At 40.5% G+C, this 22909-nt stretch overlaps 2 protein-coding genes across 6 annotated transcripts in view; one reads left to right on the forward strand and one right to left on the reverse strand.

The window, feature by feature from the left end:
- Positions 1–11064: 11064 nt before the first annotated feature.
- Positions 11065–12932, reverse strand: LOC143442436 (uncharacterized). The gene is made up of 2 exons (XM_076934887.1): positions 12258–12932; positions 11065–11850 (listed from the first exon to the last, which is right to left on the reverse strand). The coding sequence occupies exon 1, from the start codon at positions 12930–12932 to the stop codon at positions 12339–12341; it is 594 nt and encodes a 197-aa protein (XP_076791002.1). The 3' UTR covers positions 11065–11850; positions 12258–12338.
- Positions 12792–22909, forward strand: part of Ptbp3 (polypyrimidine tract binding protein 3) — a 79195-nt gene continuing 69077 nt past the window's right edge. For 2 of the 5 annotated variants that reach the window (XM_076934884.1, XM_076934885.1), the window contains exons 1-2: positions 12804–12938; positions 15831–15864. In XM_076934884.1, the coding sequence (XP_076790999.1) occupies positions 12931–12938; positions 15831–15864 (42 nt within the window). In that variant the 5' untranslated portion in view covers positions 12804–12930. Of the gene's footprint in view, positions 12939–15830; positions 15865–22909 lie in introns of those variants that run through there. The other 3 variants (XM_034502243.2, XM_034502244.2, XM_076934886.1) reach the window with 2 other exon arrangements.

The following is a 22909-nucleotide window of genomic DNA, read 5'->3' on the forward strand; positions in this document are numbered from 1 at the left end:
TCTTCTACATTTCCTACCATTTCCCAATAGTGTTAAACTGGGGGCAAAGCCTTCATGGACCTTGAGTGGGCTTTTCCAAACCTAAATTATAGCAGGGGTGCATCCAGGAAACTATGCTGTGAAGTCCTTTTGCTAGTTTTAATATGTAGCCGGGGCTGAGAATCACTGACTTCAGGATTATAATATAATCCTTATCCCTTTGCCTTCGTCTTGTATAGAAATGGGTATCTGATCAGGTTTGAATCCATCTGGGAAGATCTGGGGAAAATGGCCTGACTTTAAGAAAGCAATCGCTTGCTGGATCTTATTCCTAGGAAGACATCTCTCCAGTCTTCATGTATCATATGTAGAGAATGACAAGTCAGACAGACAACAGTTCCTCAGATGATCTCAACGTGAGGCAGTCTGAAATAGCATAGTGTATATAGTATAGAGTAGTTTGGGATGGCAGGCCTTGGACTCCCTCACGTGTGTATGTGGATGTGCTCCTTGGGTTGTGTTGCTTTGTTCAGTGTGACACTCAGACAGTTGATTCCATTGGGTTCTTGCCTTGCCTTCCCTCCAAGAATGGAGTGATGACAACTGAAGAAAGATGAGGAGAACTTTTATCAGCAATGCAGGATTAACAATTCAAACAGGAAAAACTTGAATAGGACCCCATACAGGAAACTTCTCAGTAGTGGGGTACCATCCCATAGGCTGCTGGCAAATTACAGCTCTAGGTTCTTAGCTGGCCCGTGGAAGCCAACTGACAGCAGTCCTCTGTAAAGCAAGGGTGTGGAGAACAGGCTGCTGAAGTGGCAGGTGTCAGAATTGGCAGGTGTCAAAATGGCGGTCTCGAGCAAGTCTATCTCTGGAGGTTCTCCAAGGCAGGAGCAGTCTTCCTTAGTAAATAGTGAGACTGATTTTGAAGTCTTTCTCTGAAGTCTGAGATCTGACCTCACCCCTCCTCAAGCCAGGCTGGCAAACCCTCTCCATTTATAGGGGCTCAGACAGGCCCTGATTCCTTTGGTGTGTTTGTGTGTGTATGATACTGGCTAGTAGGTTGTTCTTTTTCTCTGTCAGCTAAAGAATTGAATGACAGAAAAGAGTTCAGAGTATTGCAAAAGCAAAATGTATGTGTAAGTGCTACAGACTCTCTGAACAGAGAGGGCTCCCAGAAATGGATTGGTCCGAGGACAAGGGGGAGTTGGCTTTTCATTTGTGTTTCCAGGGATCTGCCTGGTGATTTCCTCCTCACGTTCTGTATCAGTCTAAAGGTGTAGATAAGCCCTTTCTGTAGGAGGGATTGGTTCCCTGTCTCTGCTATGTATCAGTTACTTTTCTGTGCTATGATTTAAAACAAACAAACAAACAAACAAACCACCACCTAAACAGAATCACAGAAGAAACTTTATTTTGGCTTCTGGTTCCAGAGGAAGAGTCAATAATGGTAAGGAAGACATGTCAGCAGAAGCCTGAGCAGGAAGCTGGCTGGTCACATTCTTTCACACAGGAAGCCAGGAGAGTGGACTGGAAACTGGGTGAGGCTATACACTCTCAAGGCCTGCCCTCAGTGACTTACGTCCTCCAACAAGACCTAGGTCCTGAAAGTTCTCTCAACTCTCAAGCCTCCCACCAAAAAGGAACAAGTCTTCAAATACATGAGCCCACAGGGCGATATTTCTCTTTCAAACCACCACAGTGCACGATCATGGAAACAGCTGTAATAGTGTCCCTTGCCCTGGTGCATGAAGACACAAACAGTTGCTGGGGGTTGGGACTTGGAGTTGGCCCCCAACTTTCTCTTAACTTTGTGGTGTAACATGGACAGAAAGATTCATTGTAGGTAAGGGAAAGTGATCTACTTTTGGGGGGAAATGGAAGCTTACTGCTGGGACCACAAAGCTACAATGATAATACTAATACTAATACTAATACTAATACTAATACTAATACTAAAATAGTAATACCATCTCTTTATGTTAACTAAAAATGAAGTTACTATATTCCCCTTCTCTCATCCTAGGGGCTGTGGCCTTGTGTGAGTGTTAGGTATAGAACAAGGGCCAATCCAGGCTGGAGAGACGGCTCAGTGGGTAAGAGTGAGTACTGCTTCTGAAGACAACCTGAGTTAGCTTTACCTAGGGTAAAGAGAGAGCAAGTCAAGTTCTTAAGTCTCTCTTTCTGCCCTAAGTTGTCAGAAGAGCATAACTGGACAGTCCGCACCCAGGCATTTGAACATGGTTCTAACTGCCAGCAATCTTTGCAGAGTCTCTGACTCATCACTTGTTAGTTGGGGGCCATCAAAGGCAGTCCTTTGTAGGTTCTCTCCCCGAGGCTTGAGCTCCAGGCCTCTACCAGGGAACTCCAAACCTTGCTGAGTCTCCCTCCTGTTCGTAACTGACTTTCTGAAGGACCAGAGATTGCTGGTGTGGCTAGTCCAGCTAACCACCTGGCTCCGCACATCCTTTGTCTTCCTATTGCTGAAATTATGGGTGGGCTGCCACACCTACCTTGCATTTACCTGGGTGCTGGGCGTCTGAACTCAGATCCTCGTGCCTGTGCAACAAGCACTTTATCCACGGACCCAACACTGCAGTCTCTAGACAAGCTTTTCAAACGACTTCTCAGCCACTTATGATACTAAGACTGAGAGTCATGTACTCATACAATGAAACCAAATGGAGACTGGGTTTTTAATGAATGTGAAATGCCAAACCAGCCTTGAATCCATAACTTTGAACTTCTTTTGATTGAGTATGAATTTTCAAAACAAAAATAAAAATTTTCTCCAGTTACTTTGAGTTTTCTGTTAAATGTGGGTGGACTTAATTCTTAATGGATATCCTATTTCAAGACCAAAGGATCAAAAGAATATGATCAATTACCAGGTTCTTAGGCACACTTATACTTCTAATGTGTTTCTCTCTGAGAAAAATCTCTTTTGTTCAAATTTCCTTCATTAAAATGGCCTTTCCTATTTTCATCTCCTGCTGGTCCCCACTCACAGGGTTGCTCTCACATCAGGATCCAGCCTCCTTTCCCAAGTCAAACATTTTCTTGCCTGAATTATTCATTTGGTTTTGAAAATAGCTTTAGCAAGAAAGTTCAGGGTGAGTATGTGTAGTACAATTTCCACTGGAAGTGTTTCCACCTAATTCTTCCTGGTATCCTGCCAGTAAGTATTATGTCAAATGTATCTGCATTTCCCAAAGACAGATGACTTTTGAGAAAGAGAATTACTGCATTTATATATTGAGAAAAAGAAATTCTTGACATTCCCATGATCAACACAAGCTTCCTCACTGACAGTGGTAGAAGAGGCAACAGCTCCTTTATATCTGGTGTTTGGATTGTACCTGATGTTTGAAATTAGTTTAAAAATCAAGCCCCATAGCCTCTTCCTACAAGATCCTTTAATGGTCTGAGGATTGCTACACAAAGGTCAAGCATTGGAAATACCTTGTGTTTCTACTCTCTTACAGATTACATTCCTCCTACGTGTGGTCCTCCTGCTGTCCTCCACAAAATTAAATTTTTGATTAAGAGCTCATCCTCCCTGTGTTTTGGACGACACACAATAAGAAGACCTAAACCCCTGGTGCAAGTGACCTTCTACCGTCTGGATGAGAGTAAGGCAGGGAGGGTCAACTTTCCAGTTACATAAATAATACATTCTCAGGGAGAAACTTTCCAGCCAGGGTTCTGTTTTCCTGTGTGTGTGTGTGTGTGTGTGTCTTTTTTTGACTGACCTTTTGCTTATTTGCCCACTCAAGGTTGAACATTTGCCTGGTGTCCTGCGGAATCATCAGCAGTTAAACATTTTTTTTTTTTTTAGAGCCATACTGGGAAGGGAGAACAGCTCTAGCCAGTTGTCTGACATTCCAGGAACTTTTCCACTGACCTTAGACTACGGCCTGCTTTTTGCTTTTTGCGTAAGGCTATTATTTCAACAAAGGGCTAGTCTGGAAAAAGAAAATAGGTACATGTTAACCAATCCACTTGGCTCTTTGTTAAAGAGTTCTGTCAAAGGATTCTGTGGACAAGTTTGAATTAGTAATCAGAGTTAAGGCTTTGTTCTAATTGTAAAGGAAAATTTGTATTTCCTGCTGGGTGTGGTGGCCCTAGCCTCTAATTCCAGCATTTAGGAGGTAGAGGCAGGCAGATCTCTGGGGGTTTGAGGACAGCTTCATTTACCAAAGGTAGCAAGTTCCAAGCCAGTCAGGACTACATAGTTAGTGCCTCCCCCAAAATGATTTATATTTCCTGCTTGTTATGTGGTCTCAGATACTCAACAATAAACTATCTTTCCCCCCATAGAACAGTAATAACAGTAACACTATTTCGGACATCTATAATATTTATCAACATTGTACTTCCTTGGAAATAATGGTGAGTCAGCGCAGAAGCTGTTTTGAGATACACAAGAACACAAATACACACATGCACACACACATATGCACACATACACATGCACACACATACACACATGTGCATACACACTGAAGGAAACTGATTTTCTGCTACCTTACAGCAGTTTTTCCAAGCTTTACTTCCTTAAGAAGATTAGGACCAGGCACCAGTTGCTTAGTCACTTAGATGTAGATGCGTTAGGAAAAGCTCGTGCTAAGGGGTAGTGAGCGCGAGGCTGGATGGGAAGAGTCAACTAATGAGAATGAAAGCCATTGTGTGCCACAGAACTTCTCAGAGTGATAGCCCTAGACAAGGAGAGAGAGAGCCAGAAATGTCAACAGCAATGATACCAGCGTGCTGATACAGCCCACGGCACAGGCTTTGAAGAATACTTGGCATTGTGTTCCCAAATCAGGGACTACAGTGGGGTTTGGCAAGAATCAAGTCAGCACCATTTTTAGCAAGTGAGATATTCCCGAAGGTTCAGTAGCATTTTGAAACTTGAAAGGGGATAAAGTATGCTGTCTATAAATTAAGAACACCCCTGGGGTCCATAACCAGAACAGAGGTAGACTTGAAGAAGAGATAACACACCGTATGGTTTTATTTCCCAGGATTCAGTTTCATGATCCATTATTGAAATGTACTTGTGAGGGGAGGCTGAAGGGTGAGTGAGTGCCCTCAATGCTGACCTGCAACTGTGAACTAAAAAGTAAACCAAGGAGTCTAAGTTTATACTGATCGTTGTGTAAACGTCCCACAACAGACAGTGGGGTGGTGATAGTTCAATTGATAAAGAACCAAACACAAGGACTTGAGTTTGATCCCCAAACTCTTTGTTTTTGTTTTTTATTTTCTTAAAGAAGGAAAGCTGGGTGTGACAGTGAATGTTTGTAATTCCAGAGCTAGGGAAGCAGAGACAGGTGGCTCCCTGGGGCTCACTAGCCATCCAGTCTACCTTATCAGTGAGTTCCAGGCCAGCAGGAAAATCTGTCTTTAAAAAGATAAAGTGGTTAGTGCCTAGGGCTGTCCTCTGACCTACACACATGCCCACTCATGCATATACACCTGCACCCATACATGTATACACAGATGTACACACACACATACATACACACATATACACTACATTACTGGCTAGATCTTTGGAAATTCTTAAGTTAAAAATTTAGAGGCAGTGAGCACATTTAGTACCCAGATTTTGTTTTTTGACAAATGACTGATCCTCACATGGGAGCAGAAAATAAACAAGATGACTCTGGAACATCTTTTAATACCATACAAGTCAAGAAGTGTTCAATAAGAAATAGTTGTGTACAGTAGTTTGTGCCTGTGGTCCCAGGACTCGGGAGCTGAGACAAGGAGTCCTTGTGTCCAGGAGTTTGAAACCAACCTGGGAAATATTTAGAGACTAAACACAAATATAAAACACTCCACTTTCTGTGTTATGTAGCACAGAAAGCAGCTTAAACAGCTCCCACGAGTCAATGGCTAGAGCAATTTGGATATTAAGATAAAATGACATTGGTTTAAAATCTGAGTATAAAATAAATGTTTGTGAGTCTGTAATGAAAAAAACTAAATGATTATATGCACAAACTCATCTCAAATAATTTAGGTGAATGCTGTTCCCTCAAGGAAGTGGAGGGCAATGCCCATTTCTTAAGCATGAGCTGCCCAAGATGCTGTCATCTCAGAGAATACAATCTGGATAAAGGATGGAGAGAAAGAAAGAAAGAAAGAAAGAGAGAGAGAGAGAGAGAGAGAGAGAGAGAGAGAGAGAGAGAGAAAGAAAGGGAAAGAAAGAAAAGAAGGAAAGGAAGGAAAGAAGACCACTTTACAGTAAAGAAAACCATAAACTCTATCTTGATCGGATGTTCAAAGTTAATCTTACCCATAATGCATCATGGTGCTAATACCCATCATTTTTATCTTTGTGTTCTTCTTCTCTAATCCTATAATTGTAGGACAGAAACAGCAAATTCCAGTTGAAGGAATCTGAACAGTATTGTTCAAATATGTAGAAGTTTAAAAAATGGGTCCTCAGGGGACCTAATAATGTAATGTAACCTGTTATCTTAGGTGGGATTATAGGACAGATAACATTATTAGGTAAACACTAAGGAACTCTTAGTAAAGACTTCAGTAATAATATATCAGAATTATTTAACTTCATTAAATATACTGTCCCAATGTAAGCTACAGTAGCAGAAATGGTGTAGGATCTGCATAAATGATGTCTTTGAAATTTATTCAAAATTGCTCATTTAAAAATCTTGGCTCCGCAGTGGTGGCACATGCCTTTAATCCCAGCACTTGGGAGGCAGAGGCAGGCGGATTTCTGAGTTCGAGGCCAGCCTGGTCTACAGAGTGAGTTCCAGGACAGCCAGGGCTACACAGAAAAACCCTGTCTTGAAAAACAAAAATAGATAAATAAATAAATAAATAAATAAATATCTTGCCAGCTGTGATGGGTCATGTTAATAATTGTAATATTTGGAGGCAGAGAGATCAGGAATTCAAGGACAGTGTGAATAGCTTATTTTACAACACACAACTCTGGGACATCCAGGCAGAAGAGATGTATATAGTAAGATACAGGGTGGAGTAAGAACTCCCATGCCCTCTCTCTGGGCACACTCTCCTCCCAACAGGTACTCGGAGACCTGAAAATCCATCAGATCTCCCTGTGCAAGAAGAATTTTGTCATAGGGGCTGGAGAGATGGCTCAGCAGTTAAGAGAATTGGTTGTTCTTTCCAGAGGATCTAGCTTCAATTCCCAACACCCACCTACTGGCTCACAACTATCTGTAATTCCAGTTCCAGGAGGTCCAATGCTTTCTGGCCTCTGGGGTGGGTACCAGGCATGCCAACAGTGCATGCATATACATGCAGGCAACACACAAACACACACACACACTCCCTTTTTATCTTCTCTTCCCTTTTCTTTTCTTCTTTATCTTCCTCCTTTTCTTCTTTTTGTGGTTTGGCTTGGTTTGGTTTTTCTCTGTAACAAAGCCTTGGCTATCCTGGAACTCTTTGTAGACCAAGCTGGCCTTGTACTCACAGAGATCCACCTGATTGCCTCCTGAGTACTGGGGCTAAAGGTGTTCGCCATTACATCAGCTAGGGGTATTAGTTTCAAGGACAGGATCTCAGTGTTTAAGGGGAATGATTCTTAAAACATTAGCTTTTATCACTTGGACAGTCCTCTGGTCTAAACCCTAAAAATTTTCCTCTGAATAAAAATAGAAAGGACAATTACATTAAAAAATCTGGGCAACACAGGGAGCCTTGTGGTATAGGGTGACAAAAAGACAGGGGACAAAGTCTCCTCTCTCTTTGGAAAAGTGCTTCATGTAGAGAACAGGAATGTCCAAAGGAAGTCTAACTACAGCGACAGGAGATAACAGCACCCTCAGGGTAGACAGAGGAGTCCTCTGCATCAGGCGCTATCCACGTGCAGGTGATTGCGCTGGGGCAGTCACAAGACAAGGAAAGCAGACATTACTCATGGTAGTTTCAGGGGAGGAATTTCTTAAGGAAATGAGAAGCAAAACACAAGGAAAACACAATTATAGCTTATTCAGAACTGTCTTTCAGAGTAATCTGCAGTGAACACACAAGAAACACTTTGAAGGCACCTCCACCATAGTGGGAAGAAGCTTGAAGAAGGGCCAGTTCGACACAACAGGCAGAGTCTATCTGATTCTGTATGTGTCAGCTAGTACAAGCTCATTTGACTACCACAGTGAGAGAGCCTGAAAAGGAAGAATTGACACAAATGATTTTTGCCTAAGCTTTTGAAGTTGGTAGTGTATCAGTACTGAACCAACAACAAATACGAAAGAACAACCAGATAACACTGAACTCTTAAAACTATTATTTTGCAATAGTTGTAGTGCACAGAAATATAAAAGATAGTGGATCAAGTCCCCAAAAATCCCTCATAGTTTCCTCCAATGGTACCATCTAACGAGAGCATATCATCAAAGCCAGGAAACTGACACGGGTGCATCCATGTATTTGTTACTTTTATATAGGTGGGCATCTGAAGTTTATACAGTCTTATGTGAAGATCTGTATAAAAATCCCCTCCCTGTAAATCAAGATTCAGAACTGTTTTCATTGCTCCAGAAATCCCCCTGGCATAGTACTTTATGGTCACAGGGATCTACTCCCTGCGCCTTGTTACCAGTCTCTTCCAAACACCAATCTGTTTTTCCTCTATGTAATTTCATCATTTTTGAAAATGCTATAGAAATAGAGTCACACAGTATATACGTTTTGAAGCTGGTCTTCTTCATTTAGTGTGATTTCACAAGTTTCTATTTTAAGGAATAGATGTTAATAGTTATAATTTTGAAATTGTCATGATATAAATATTCCAGTAATGACGTTCTGAGATTCACCTAATGGCTAGCATTATTTTTGAACTACAATGGCATCTTTTTTGATTGCTCTCTGTCTTAAGTCTTACTTGTAAACATGAATGTGGGTTAAATGTTAACTAACCACTGCATAGTAGAATAGCTTGAGGCAAGTGCTCAAAGGTTACTTTTTGTGTAAACAGAATAATGAAGGGGTGTGTCTCTTATCAGATAAGCAAGTTTCAGGGGGGACTTCTTAAGCAAACCAGAACAAAACACACAGGGGAGAAACTGTAAGCTAAATTATTTAGAACTATCTTTTCAAAGTATACAGTAATCTGCAGAGAATATCCTCTTTGGCACAAAGAAGACAGAATATTATATATAAAGTGCTACACCAAAGTCATATGTGTAAAATCATTCTGAAAACCCAAAACCTTTGGTTGAAATTACAAAAGACCAAGTCTCTTCTATGTAATATAGAGTATGGGAATGGGAATACTTAAAATCCAGAACATAGGCTTTAAGAAGCAAACTCCATTCTACCCTCTGGAAGTTGTTGTTTTTGCTGTGTGTGTGTGTGTGTGTGTGTGTACACCTGCAGAGGTCAGAGATCAGCATCATGTGTTTCAACAATAGTGTTCCACTTTAATATATATAATATATATAATGTATATACACACTATATATAAATATATAAACTATATATAAATATATAAATAAACTATATATAAATAAATAAGCCATATATACATATATATGTATATATATATACATATATATATGTATATATATATATATACATATATATGTATATATATACATATATATATATGGCTTATTTATTTATATATTTACTTTTTGGTTTTTCAAGTCAGGGTTTCTCTGTGTTGTCCTGGCTATCCTGGATACTACTCACTCTGTAGACCAGGCTTGCCTTGGACTGGGAGATCTGCCTGACTCTGTCTCCTGAGTGCTGGGATTACAGTGTTACCATGCCAGGCTGATAGGTTTATTTATTTGATGAATGCTTTATCTGCATGTATGTATGTGCACTATGTGTGTGCCTGGTGCCTTCAGAGGTCAGAAGAGGCCATCGAATACCCTAGATCTGGAATTAGCGATGGTTATGAGCCACTGTGTTGGGGCTGGGCACTGTCCTCCAGAGCGGCAAGTGCTCTTAGCCACCGCACCTCTCCACCTTCCTTCACTTTGTTTGTGAGACAAGGTTTCTGACTGAGCCCAGAGTACCAGGATCTGGCTTGATGAGGCCATCCTGACTGCACAGCCGTCGTGGAATGAGTCATTTCCCAGCTCCTGTCTACCGTTTTCATCAGAGTGATATGCAAGCTCACAGAGATCATACCATGAAGTCTTTGAATTCAGGACAAAGGGGCATGGGAAAGAGAATGTTTCCCCTTGTCCTCTGTTTACAAACTGTTTCAGTTATCTAGGCCTCTGTTATAAGGCTGGGCTTGTTTAGGACATAAAGTACAGTTTTGTTAATTTTATTCAGAAATATAGTCTTTGAATGATAGACTTTTTAGAGTGACTTGGTTTAGATAATGAGTCTCAGGTAGACATCATTAGTTTTAAAGAGTGACAACTGGGGCTGGAGAGAGAGCCCAGCAGTTAACACACTTACTGCTCTTGTAGAGGACCCTAGTGTGGTTCTCAGGACCCAAGTCGGGTGCCCTGTAACTTTAGCTGTAGGGACGCTAATGTCTTTTTTTTTGGCCTCTCCACAGGCACTGCATTCATATATGCACATACTAACACATTTAATATACTTAATTTAAAAAAACTGCTAGGCATGGTGGTGCTCACTTTTAATTCCAGCACTTGGGAGCTCTGTGAGTTCAAGGCCAGCCTAGGCTACAAAGTGAGTTGTAGAACGGTTAGGGCTGTTACACAGAGAAACCTTGTCTCAAAAACAAAACAAAACAAAACAAACCCCCCAAAACTAGTGACAACAGTTATTTACTTAAAAGGCTCAGGGTTAAGAGAGACATGCTGTTTTCAGTCATTCTTTAAAAAAACTTGTAAATTGGCATATTGTTTTTAGAATTACCTTCATGGTATTTATCAAACTTGATGTACTTATACCCTTTATTCTGGAATTCTATTTATAATATTCTATTCCTCAGTGATAATCATATGTGGTCATAGCTATGTGATGTTTTGTGTGGCATTGTTAATTGTTTTGAATAGCTGCAAATAATATAAGCGTCCACTATTTTGGAAAAAGTGTAAATAAAATATGACACATTAAATTATAAAGTACTATGGAGTATTAAAATGAAGTCAATTAAAATATTGTAATTAAAAATAGTTAAAGTACGCAGGCATATGTCCAAGTTCAAAGACAGTCTGGTCTAGAGTGAATTTCAGGACAGCCAGGGCTACACAGAGATCTCAACCCTGTCTTGAAAAAAACCAACCAACCAACCAAAACCAAACACAAAACAAACAAACAAAAAAGAGAAACGTATTACAAAATATACCTCAAATACAGCAATAGAAACACTTCATCGGCTGCTTCTCTCTCCCTCCCTTTCTTTCCTCCTCTTTTTCCCTCCCCCTCTCTCCTTTTCTCTTCTCCTGAGTGAGTGCTGGGATTAAAGTCATGTGCTATCACCACTTGCTCGGCTGCTTTTCTCCGACATTTTATTATTATTATATTTTTCTGTGACCCAGGATGGCCTGGAACATACCATGTGGCCTTAAACTCAGGTAGGAATTATAGGCACAGTTATGTGCCTCTACACCAAATTGCTATTTTAAAATCCCATGTAGCAATGTACGGTGGAAATGTTTCCAAAGGTAACTTAATGTTTAGATTTAACATACAAAATGTTTTTGACATCTTGAAAAGGGGAACTGAAATTTAAAAAAAAATGACCTTCCAGAATTACAAACTGGTTATACTTTTTTTTTTTAAAAAAATAAGTGTCTACTTATTTTAAAGTAGGTAATCAGGAAAGGTGGACGGAAGTTGTTACTTCTTTTGAAATGATGTGGGCAGGCTCCCTCTTTCATTCCAGACTTTGAAGACATGGCTTTAAATGGCTCAAATTTCAATGATCTGTGAATGGAAAAAGCACTCCGTTCAGAAGTAGATGTGCTATAAAAAAGGGGAAAAGCGTGTTCTCACTAGTTATACGCATTATATATACTAAATAGCTGTTTTATGTTTTACATATGGCTTTGGTGCAAACAAAACATTTTCTGGCTGTGAAATCTCTCTCGTGAATTTTCACCTGGAAAAACATTAATCCTTTCCTATAACGCTCCCCCTTCCCCGCCCCGCGGAGGGATGAATAAACTTACAAAATACTGGCATTATGATGGCCATTAAATAGCTATGCAATGAAAGTTTCTTTTAGTATTAGACTGTTCGGTAGAAAAGCACTCAGATTAAAACCGTGTAAAAATGAAGATGGACTTCAGTCCAGGGCAGTCTCATCTACTTAATTTCTTTCCCAACCACACCTATCCAGCCAGCGCAGGTCTCAGAGGTTGGCCAGGGCCTGACGGACAGGCTACCGTCGCTGCTCTCCGGTCTGGAAAGACCTACGTCCACCCCTGCCCCATAGACGTCGCGCGGGTCCCCTGCCGTGCGCCAGCAGTGTCGCCCGCCCGCCAGTAGCAACTCTGCTCCACTTCAAAAGTCCCCTGGGGTCTCGAGACTTCTAGCCAGCAACATTCAAGGGCCTGAGCCTGAGTCCGGGAAGCCGGAAGGCCCGCGGGCTCGCAGGAGGGCGAGTCGCGAAGCGGGAAGCACAAGGCGCGCGTTCCCGCGAACGCAGGCTCGACGCTGGGGGCGGGGGGCGCGCACGCGCGCCGAGGCACGGGCGGGGGGGCGGGGCGAAGAGGCGAAGGCGGGAAGAGGGCGCCCTGGAGTCCAGCCAAGCCACGGGAGGGCGTCGACGCTGAGGGGGCGGGGCCAGGCGAGGCGGGAACGCGCTCACGGGCGGGGAGGGCGGGGGCGCGGCGCTGGCGAGAGCGTGCCCGGTCCCCGCCCCTGTTTCCCACTCTTCCTTCCACCTCTGACCGGCCGGAGCTGCGGAGCGGCTCCGCTCGCAGGTCCCCGGAGCCGCCGCCCGCTTCCTCTGCCCGCGGTGAGCCCGTCAATCCCCGCACAACGCGCTCCTCCGTCTGGGCCATGGATGGGTAAGTGCCGGGTGGCCGCTCGGGGGCTGCGCTGGCCTCGTTTCCTCTCGGCGTCGCGTCCCGCCGAGGCCGGGGACCAGGGCGCGACGCCGGCTAGCGGAGCGGTCCCGACGGCAGGGACCTTTCGAGCGCGGGGGTCGGTCCGCTGCGGTCTCCGCTTCCTGCGCGCGGCGTCCCCGTCACGTCCGCCCCTCGCAGCCTCGGGGCGCATTCGGGAAGCGGAGACGAGCCAGGGCCGGGGTGCCGGGCCGAACTCCCCACACTTCCTCTCAGAAAATGGTGCGCGACGCTGGCGGGGGCGGAGGCTGAGGCGGCCGCAGCGCTCGGGGAGTTGCTGTTTACCGGTGGGGTGGGGCGCGCGGCGGAGCTTTCCCCGGCGGCGGGCCCCGGAGAGCGGCGGCAGCCGTCTGGGCGGCGACCGGGTCTCGAACCGCGGTCCCGCGCGGGTCTCCGGACCGGCTGGGTCTCCTGACTTGGCCAGTGAGTTACGTTAACCACTTCTAAATACTGAGCGTCTGCACTTTTAGCACAGAGACGCTTCCTCTTCGTTCCCCACCCCCAAGAAACTTCGTGAATTCGCCTCGGGCGATGTCAGATATTGTGTAAGTGTAGATTTCCGGGCGCTTTCAACCGCTCAGTTTAAATGGGGTCTGTGACTAAAAGAAAAAAAAAAAAAGATTTTCTGGTAATTTCTCTGGGAACTCTGGAACGTGGGACAGAACCTGATGTATTTTAATAAAAGCGTGAATTGAGGGATTTTAGTAAATTGGGGGTCATATAATCAAGATAAAAAAATCTCCAAGTCAATTAGAGATTCCACCTTTTATTCATTTAAACCTTTGCCGTTTGAATTGATCCTAAACCCTTCTCCCCCGCCGACTTTTGTTGACAAGACTTCTATAAACTGCGGAATGGTGGAGCATATAAGTTGTTTGAAAAGTAAAATCCATTTAGCAGGTTGCCGCGTAGTTGATCATAGCATACTACGTGTTTACGTGAGGACACTAGAATCTTACAACAATTTTTGCCCTCGGTAGCTTTCGTTTATCTTAATTTCACAGTATTGTAATATGTGGATTATCCCATTTGAATGCAGATTGCGCACTGCTGCAGATATCAAAGTGCAATTTTGGATTTGATTTATGGTTGTGGTGTACTTTCAAGTATTTTTATTTAATGGGAGCTTCTTTGCCGAGCGCTTCTCCTTGAGCACTGACTTCTCTTTACCTGACTCTGATTCACTTTCGGTGATTTATGCCATAAATGCCATTATGTCAGTTTAGAAAGGGCTGTGAAGTGTTCGTCTTCAGAAGGTTCAACTTCGGGTGTGGAAACAAGTTAGCTTTTTGTGTCCTGAGATTTAGTTAAAGGGCTTGACTTGCTTCTTCACTGTGAAGTGCAAGCTCCTCCCCCACAGCGCACTGGTAGGGGACAAGGTTGAGTAGGAATAGTCAACCTTACTCAGCATCTGTGTGTTTCTCTGATCCAAAACATTAATTGCATAGGCTTTTAGTCATCATTTGCTACTTACTGCATCTTGTTAAAGATTACCTTTTTGGTTGACTTACAAATTAATAGGTTTTATTATTTTTCACACACAAACACACACACCGTCTTATTTTGCTCGTATTTACTCCTCAACTCTCCCCTTCCCAAACTGACTTCATTGATAGTTTTTAAGAACTTTGCCTTGCTTGTGGTATTAAAGCTAAGAAAACTGTGATGCAGATAGAGGCATTCAAATTGAGAAATGCTTGTTTTGTACATCAGGACCAATAAAGATACTATTACACACTTGTAAAAAGTATAGCTTATCAGTTATTTATCAGGCTTAAATTTCAGAGAAATGAATACAAGTTTCAGAACTCTACAAGGAAATAAAGGAATGGTTATTGTTTAAAACAATGAAGTTTATACCACTTGATGCAAAGACAGGTTTGCACATTGATTAGTAACGTAATACAGAACTTATATATGTAGCTTTCTTTTTAGGAAATATGGAGATAGAAACTGCTAACTGAAGATGCAGAAGAGACCAGTTTTTTTTTTATAGAACAACTGGATAGGCTTTTACACATTATCTTATAGAGTGTGGCTTTTAATATAGTGAACTATGCCCTAGGCAAGCTTATTAAATTTCATTTTCCCACAGCTTGCAAAAAGCTCATTTCCTTTATTCTGAGTAGTTAAAAAAAAAAAAAAAAACCCCACTAGCTAACATATTTTTAGTTCCTCCTTGAATCCCAGCTCTCTGCCTGACTCCCCCTCCCTGCGTGTTTGTGTGTGTGTTCATGTGTGTTCATGTGTGTTCATTCATGTTCATTTCTACCTAGGAAGAGAAGTACTTTTATACTCAAAACAGTATTGATGGATAACATTTTTAAAATAGCAAATCTTAATGGTGTGTAAAAATTGAGGTTTGTATTTATTCTAGCTCTGGGAGACAATCTTGTTTTTTTGTGAGTTTTGGGGGTGATAAGATACAGATTTACAAGATGCCTTTTGTGTCTGTGAAATCCAGGCCCAGGTTTTGTTTTATTGAGGCTTTAGGGTGTGATCACTCCTATCAGTGACTTAAAAGAATGAACTTTGGTGATTTTAGTTTTGGTTTGGATTTGTCAAAGTGAGATAAACACATGCTTAGTGTATTGAAGCACAACTGTTCTTTCCTACACACTAGAGAGTCATTTGTTTCTTACATTGATGTTGAGGCTTTGCTTTTGAACTCTGCTGTTGCTACTGTCTGTTGTTTTTTCTTTGTTAACATTTCACAGTTCATTTTTTCATTATTTGTTATTATAATGCTTTTTCTTTTTCTTTAATCTTATCTGTCTTTTAAAACTTGTTCTCTAACTTTGTTTTCCATTTTCTCTTTTTACTTTTTCCATACAGTGTTGTTACAGATCTTATAGCAGTCGGTTTAAAGGTAGGAATCTTTTACTATCCTTTCATAGTTTTTATATTTTAATTTTGACATTTCTCCCCCAGTGGCGAAATGATTTCACCTGTTCACAAAATTGTCTTTTGTTTTGTGTGATAATAGTCTTTTACTTTTAACTCCAAAATAAGTAAGCCTGTGGCTAATTTTGGATTTTATGTACCTTTTAGGAGGAACTGTAGTATTATATATGGAAAATTAAAACCACCCAAAGTATTACTTAACATGATTTTTTTTGGGGGGGGGTGTTGGCTTTGTTTTTGTTGTTAAAATAACCATAGGCTCTGATTTTTTAAAAATCTTTTGTGGCTGCACTTATGAGTAATATAATAATAGCTGATTTTTTAACTGCCAACTATGTGACATGTGCTTTACATGTATGATCACTAATCGTTATAACATTCCTTCAAGATGGGTAATTACTATTCTTATTTTAGAGATGAAAAAGCAGGTTGAGAAAGTTTGTCCAGGTTGTTCACATGCTTGTCTTCCTGTTCTATTTTCAAAGCCTTACCCTTTTTGTTGTTGTTGTTGTTACACCTGGTTGCTAGCAATGAGGTCTCTATCTAAAACGTGAATATCCAGAGAACTCAGTATGTCTCAATATGTTGTAGTAATGATTTTTCCAAGTTTCAAGTCTTTAGTTATACCAGAGTCTTCTCAGTATTGGATTAAAAACTACAAATCAAGAAAACACTGCTCCTCAATATGAGGGTTTTAAAAATATAATGTCTTGGGGCTGGAGAGATGGCTTAGCACTGTACTTACTGCTCTTGCAGATGACCTGGGTTCTCTCCCCAGGATGCTTATGATGACTCACAACCACCTGTACTTTTAGTTGCAAGGGGGTCAGATGATGACCTCTGAGTTCACATACATACTCAAGCATGTATACAGACATGAAATTTAAAGACAAAATAATAAAAGATAACTGTCATAAAGTTTTCTTTGATGTTTGATACTGATTTGGGAATCTAGTTCAATAGGTCACACAGTGCAGATTACTGGAGAAAGTAGAACAAAATCTTTACCTTTGCATCTATTTAATAAGTTAGGTTTATTTATATAGTGTGGTCACTTATCTAGTCTGTCAGAGTTAGCACACATCCACCACTGCTCTACATTTTGCTAGTCCTGTTTTTGTTTCTGTACACTTACAGGATCTGATGGTAGAGCTTGTAGTCTATGATATCTTAAGAAATAAGCATAACAAGAAGTTAAACAATGGGATGTCTAAGACTAGCATAATTAGCATAATTGAACTATTGCACTATCTTTTGGGGTAGAGTTGACCTGCTTTGGCAAGCTCTGAATATGCTTATGAGTAGGAAATTAATGGAGGCAGCCTTTTTTGGAACTACCTCCTCCCATTTGTTGTCAGTTTCCTACTTAAGAATACTAAGCAGAGATGAGAAATTAAGGCCTCAATTGTGTGTCTGAAGATGCCTGTGGAAGAAGGGATATTTAATGAATTGTTTTGATCTTTAAAGATGTATTTTGTGATTCTAGCTTTTTTATCTGGCATGTAAATACAGCAGATGTTTAAAAAAGTTACCATTTTAAGGTTAAAGAATTATGCCTACTTTATTATGGTGAAAACTCATCCATAATAAATGAAAGAAAATTTAAATGTTATGCTTAGGAACCAGATTTCCTAAGATACAAGATTTGGCTTTCTGTTTGTATCTTTTGAAGTAAGAACTCTGAAAGCAACAGTCCTGAAGAGATGATAAGCTGACTAGTTGATTCAATAGGCAGCCTGTATTAAAACGTTTATTTATGCTGTAATATATACATTATACATCTGTTCAGCACCTACATATTGAAATACTAGAATTGTGCTATAAAAATATTTATTATATGTACTTTCTGGCAAGATTGTTCTTTCTTTGATCTCACCAAGGAAGTTTGGTTATTACCAAATAATGAATCAGTAAGACTTGCATTTCATCCAGAATATGTGAAAAATAAGTCAGTAATTGTTTTCTTTATTTGCTGTCTGAATACAACCACACAATTAATGTTTTTGATTAGTAGCAAGAATGGAATTTAGGCTGTGTTCCCTAATTTTACTTTCCTGGATTAAAAAGGTATTTAGTTAAAGTTGTTAACATTTATTTTATGTGTATGAGTGTTTTTCCTGCATATATATTATGTATATGCTACATGTGTGTCTGGTGTTTATGGAGGTCATAAGAGGGCTATCTGGAACTGTAGTTAAGGATGGTTGTGAACTACTGTATCGAGCTGGGATCTGAACCTGAGATATCTGCAAGAGCAGGAATTGCTCTCTCCAGCCCTAAAAAGTTATTTAGATTTTGCAAAAGATAATTTTAAATACTTTTAAATATAAAATTAATTATTTTAACAAAGGGAAACTGAGTTGCTTTTAAAGTGATTTATAATGTGTCACAAAAGACATTTGTGAGGCTTTCTTTTTTATTGTTTTCAGTGTCTGATTATTATAAATTAAAAAAATGTTTGATGGAAGAATGAATGCCAAATTGTGACACAGTGATTGTGGCACACATACTGGAGCCCAAGCTTTCTGATACTGCTGGGGTTTTAATAGATATATACCTAGTGAGAAAGAGTTCCTTATGTAGATTGGAATTGTATTGAAGACATACATTTTCAGGTGTTTTAGCATTCATATCATGATATAGACCTTGAATGTTCTTTGTGGGGTATTATTATTACTTCTTTTGGGGGCTGTTGAGACATTGTTTCTCTGTGTAGCTTTGGCTGTCCTAGAACTCACTCTGTAGATCAGGCTGTCTTGGATTTAGACATCTGCCTGCCTCTGTCTCCCAAGCGCTGGGATTCAACTCATGCACCACCATTGCTTAGCTTGGGGTACTAATTTTTTTTTAAAGATTTATTTATTTATTTAATGTACATGAGTGCTCTATTTGCGTGTACATCTGCGTGCCAGAAGAAGGCATCAGATCACATTATAGATGGTTGTAAGCTACCATGTGGTTGCTGAAAATTGAACCCAGGACTTCTGGAAGAGTAGCCAGTGCTCTTAACCACTGAACCATCTCTTCAGCCCAGGGTATTACTTTTTTAACATTGCCCAAATTAAAAGATTAGCTTTTGGAACTCATTGTGAAATATTTTTCATTTATGGGTTGTTGAGATGGTCTTGTTAGGTTAACCAAGCTGAACTTAAAGCTTCTTCAGTTTTCCAATGTCTGGTGTCACAGGTATGCACTACCATGACAAGTTATCTGTATATGTATATTATATGTCTAGATAAGACACACACACACACACACACACACACGTATATCTATCATTGACTCATTGAGAAACAGTGAGCATTGAGTTCTTTTAAATGAAGAATCTTCATCACAATCTGGTGATGAAGAGTGCTGTGGCATTCATTTTAGGGATTTAATATACCACATAAATCAGTGACAGCATTGTAGGTAATGACCTTTTCTGCATGCCAAAGTGCATTTTAAACTTCCAGCTTATGTGTTCAGTAGTATTAGCTGGCTACTACTCAAAATCTCAAAGCCACATTTCCTATATTTCTATTTATTTTGCTCTTCCATAACTGTCATAGTCTTTTCTATTTTGAGTGGGTAGTTGAGTATAGGAAAACACATGTTTAGAAAGGACTGTAATTGGCTTCTAATAATTGTCATGACTGCTATGTAGAAAAGAACAATACAGCATATCGAAATTAATTTTAAAGGTCAGTTTTCTCCATGCTAGACATTGGGAGTTAACAAGCAGCAGCCCATGATGGACACATCTGGCTTGCTACTTGTTTCTGTAAGTAGTTTTATTGGGACATAGCCATGCTTATTTGTTTCTATATTGTCTGTGGTTACTTTCACATTATATTAACAGAGCTGAATAGTGGTCGCAGTCTGCAAAGCATAATGTATTCACCTCCTGGCCCTTTGCAGAAAAAATTTGCTTACTGTTATGCTTCATTATTGGAAATATGGAAGACCTTGGCTACAATTTTTTTAATTTAGATGTTATTTACCTAGAATGCAATTCAATAAAGTTTGACAAATTTTAATACTTTAAATCAAAACAATAAAATGCTGCTTGCTAAAGATTCCTGTTATCTCTTTCCAGACATATTGTAGGCAATGAAAATCTTCTGATTTTCATTAACAGAGAGTAGTTTTACCTATTTCTGCATCTCATATGAACAGAAGCATAGGGTATAAGTTCTCCTGTATATGTTTTATTTAGCAAAATGAATTATGTTGTTGTGTAGTAGTTCATTTTATTTCTGTTTTTTATTATGTCTTAAAAGCTGTTCTCATGTTGATGGGCACTTGAGTTCTTTTCTGCTTGGGAACATTACAAATAAAGCTTCTCTCTCTCTCTCTCTCTCTCTCTCTCTCTTTCTCTCTCTCTCTCTCTGTGTGTGTGTTTTGTTGTTGTTGTTTTTTTTAAATTTTATTTATAATTCTAGACGTGTGCTCTTTCTGTCTTCGTTTATGCCTGCATGGCAGAAGAGGGTATTAGATCCCATTTTAGATGGTCCTGAGCCACCATGTAGTTGCTGAGAATTGAACTCAGGACCTCTGAAAGAGCAGACAGTGCTCTTAACCTCTGAGCCACTTCTCTATCCTTGTGTAAGCCTTTAGTTTACTGTTGTATATCTGTCGTCTAAGCCCAGGAGTAGAAGTGCAGGATGCCAGGACATTTAGATTTATCAGAAACTGTTCAATATTGTTTGGATTTTTGAATGTTCCTCAAAGATCTGTATGTTAAAGGCTCTGCGGGGTAGCATTTTGGGGAATTAATAGAACTTTTTAGTAGGTTTAGTTTCCTGGGAAGGTTTTAGATTTCCATGAGATTGTGGGATGTTGGCACTTCCCTCTTTCCCTTTGCTTTCTGGACTTTAGGTGAACTATTTGTCTATCATTCACACACTGCCATTTCTACAGCAGTATATCTGCTTAATCTTGGACTGGAACTCCCAGAACTATGAACTGAGCAAATTCTTCTCTTGTAAGTTAGTTGTCTCAATTATCTCATTGTAATGAAGAGCCTACTGAGCTGTTGAACTAGTCTCTAAAGTGTATGCACTTTACACAGTCTGCTCTATATTCCAGCTCACATCTGTGGTCATATTACCTTGACTATGCCTGATCTCCCAGGCTCAGCTTGTCTTCCACCCTTTGCAACCCTTGGTGCTGTTCTTTTTTACTTTTAGGTATCTAAAGGGTATAGCAGAATGGCTAGTTTCAGTAATATTTTATTGTACTTGCAATATTGTTATTGATTTGATGACTGGTACTGATATTTATTAATATCTTCTATGTACTTTCTAGCTGTTCACTTTTGCGGGGGGGGGGGGACTTCTGTGAAATCCTTTTGTTGCTGTTATTTGTTGTTGTTTTATTTTGTTTTGAGACAGGGTTTCTCTATGTAGCCCTCTAGAACTCAGTAAACCAGGCTGGCCTCAGACTCAGAGATCTATCTCCCTGTGCCTTCTGAGTGCTGGGATTAAAGGCATGTGCCACCACTGTCTGGTCTTTTAACACCATTCTTTATTCTAGTGTAGTATGTCCTCTCTTAATAAATATATCCAGTGGCTGTCAACCTCCCTAAGGCTGCGACCCTTTAATACAGTTCCTCCTGTTGTAGTAGCCCCGGCCATATAATTATTTTCATTGCTACTTCATAACTATGATTTTGCTACTGTTATGAATTGTAAAGTAAATATTAGTGTTTGCTGATGGTCTTAGGCAACTCCTGTGAAAGGGTAGTTTGACCTCCAAAGGGGTTCCGACAACAGTTGAGAACTACTGTCCTAGCGTTGTAGACAATTATGAGACACCATATGGGTACTGGGAATTGAACCTCAGAGCAACAACTGCTCAATCCCTGAGTCTTTCCAGGCCATCTGTTAAGCCTTTAATTTTTTTCTTTCCCTCCCTCCCTCCCTCCCTCCCTCCCTCCCTCCCTCCCTCCCTCCCCTCCCTTTTTTCCTCCTTCTCTCCTTATCTCCATCTATTTCCCTCCTTCCCTTATTTCCTGGCCACCCTTAAGTCTTTCCTTTTCTTTCTTTCTTTTTTTTCTTTCTTTTTTTCCCCTTAGAGACAGAGTTTTCCTGTGCAGCCCTAGTTGTCTTGGAATTAGCTCTGAGATCAGGCTCACCTCTGCCTGCCTCTGCCTCCTGAGTGTTTGTGATTGTATGCACCTCTTTAGTGTTTCTTAAAGACAAAATAACTTAAAAAAAAAAAAACATTTATGTACTTACTTACATAATTGTGTGTGCATATGCCACAGTATGTGGGTGGAGGTCAGAAAGCATCTTGCTAGAGTCGGTCTCACCTTCCTCTTTTGTAAGTCCAGAGGATCAAACTCCAGGTTATCAAGCTTAGTGGCCAGTACCTTTTCCCACGGAGCAGTTTCATCAGTCCCCAAAATGCAGCTGCTTGGTTTGCTTTTGTTGTTGTTTTTGAGACAAGGTCTTTATGTAACCTTGGCTGTCCTAGAACTCACTTGTTTATCTTTTTAAATTTATCTTTTGAGACTGGGTCTCACTATATCTCTGTGTAGCCCTGGCGCCCTGGCATCCTGCAACTCTGTATAGACCAGGATGGCCTCAAATTCAAAAGTCTGCTTGCTTCTGCCTCTCAAGTGTTGGGGTTATGACAAGCACCTTCACACCTCACAGATTCTGATGGTCTTTTCATTGATATAAGTAGACTGATGGTTCACATTAGTGTAGTTGAATGAATATATTAGTTACTTTTCTTGTTGCTGTGACCTTAAGGAAGAAAGAAAGATTTACAGTGGTGCATAGTTTGAGAGTACAGACGATCATTGTGGGAAGGGCATGGAGGCAGGAGCTTGAGGTTGGGTGACATAGTCAGGAAGCAGAAAGTGCTCAGCTGGCTTTCTTCTTTTTCTCTTTTCTAAAGTCTGGGATTCCAGTACCTGAGATGATTCTAATCATATTCAGGATATTTTTTTCACCTCAGTTAAACTTCTGGACACACCCTCCTACACACGCTAAAAGTATGTATTCTAGGTGCTTTCAAAT

The sequence above is a fragment of the Arvicanthis niloticus genome, chromosome 5 (genome assembly GCF_011762505.2).
Source record: "Arvicanthis niloticus isolate mArvNil1 chromosome 5, mArvNil1.pat.X, whole genome shotgun sequence".
NCBI classification, from domain to species: Eukaryota; Metazoa; Chordata; class Mammalia; order Rodentia; family Muridae; genus Arvicanthis; species Arvicanthis niloticus.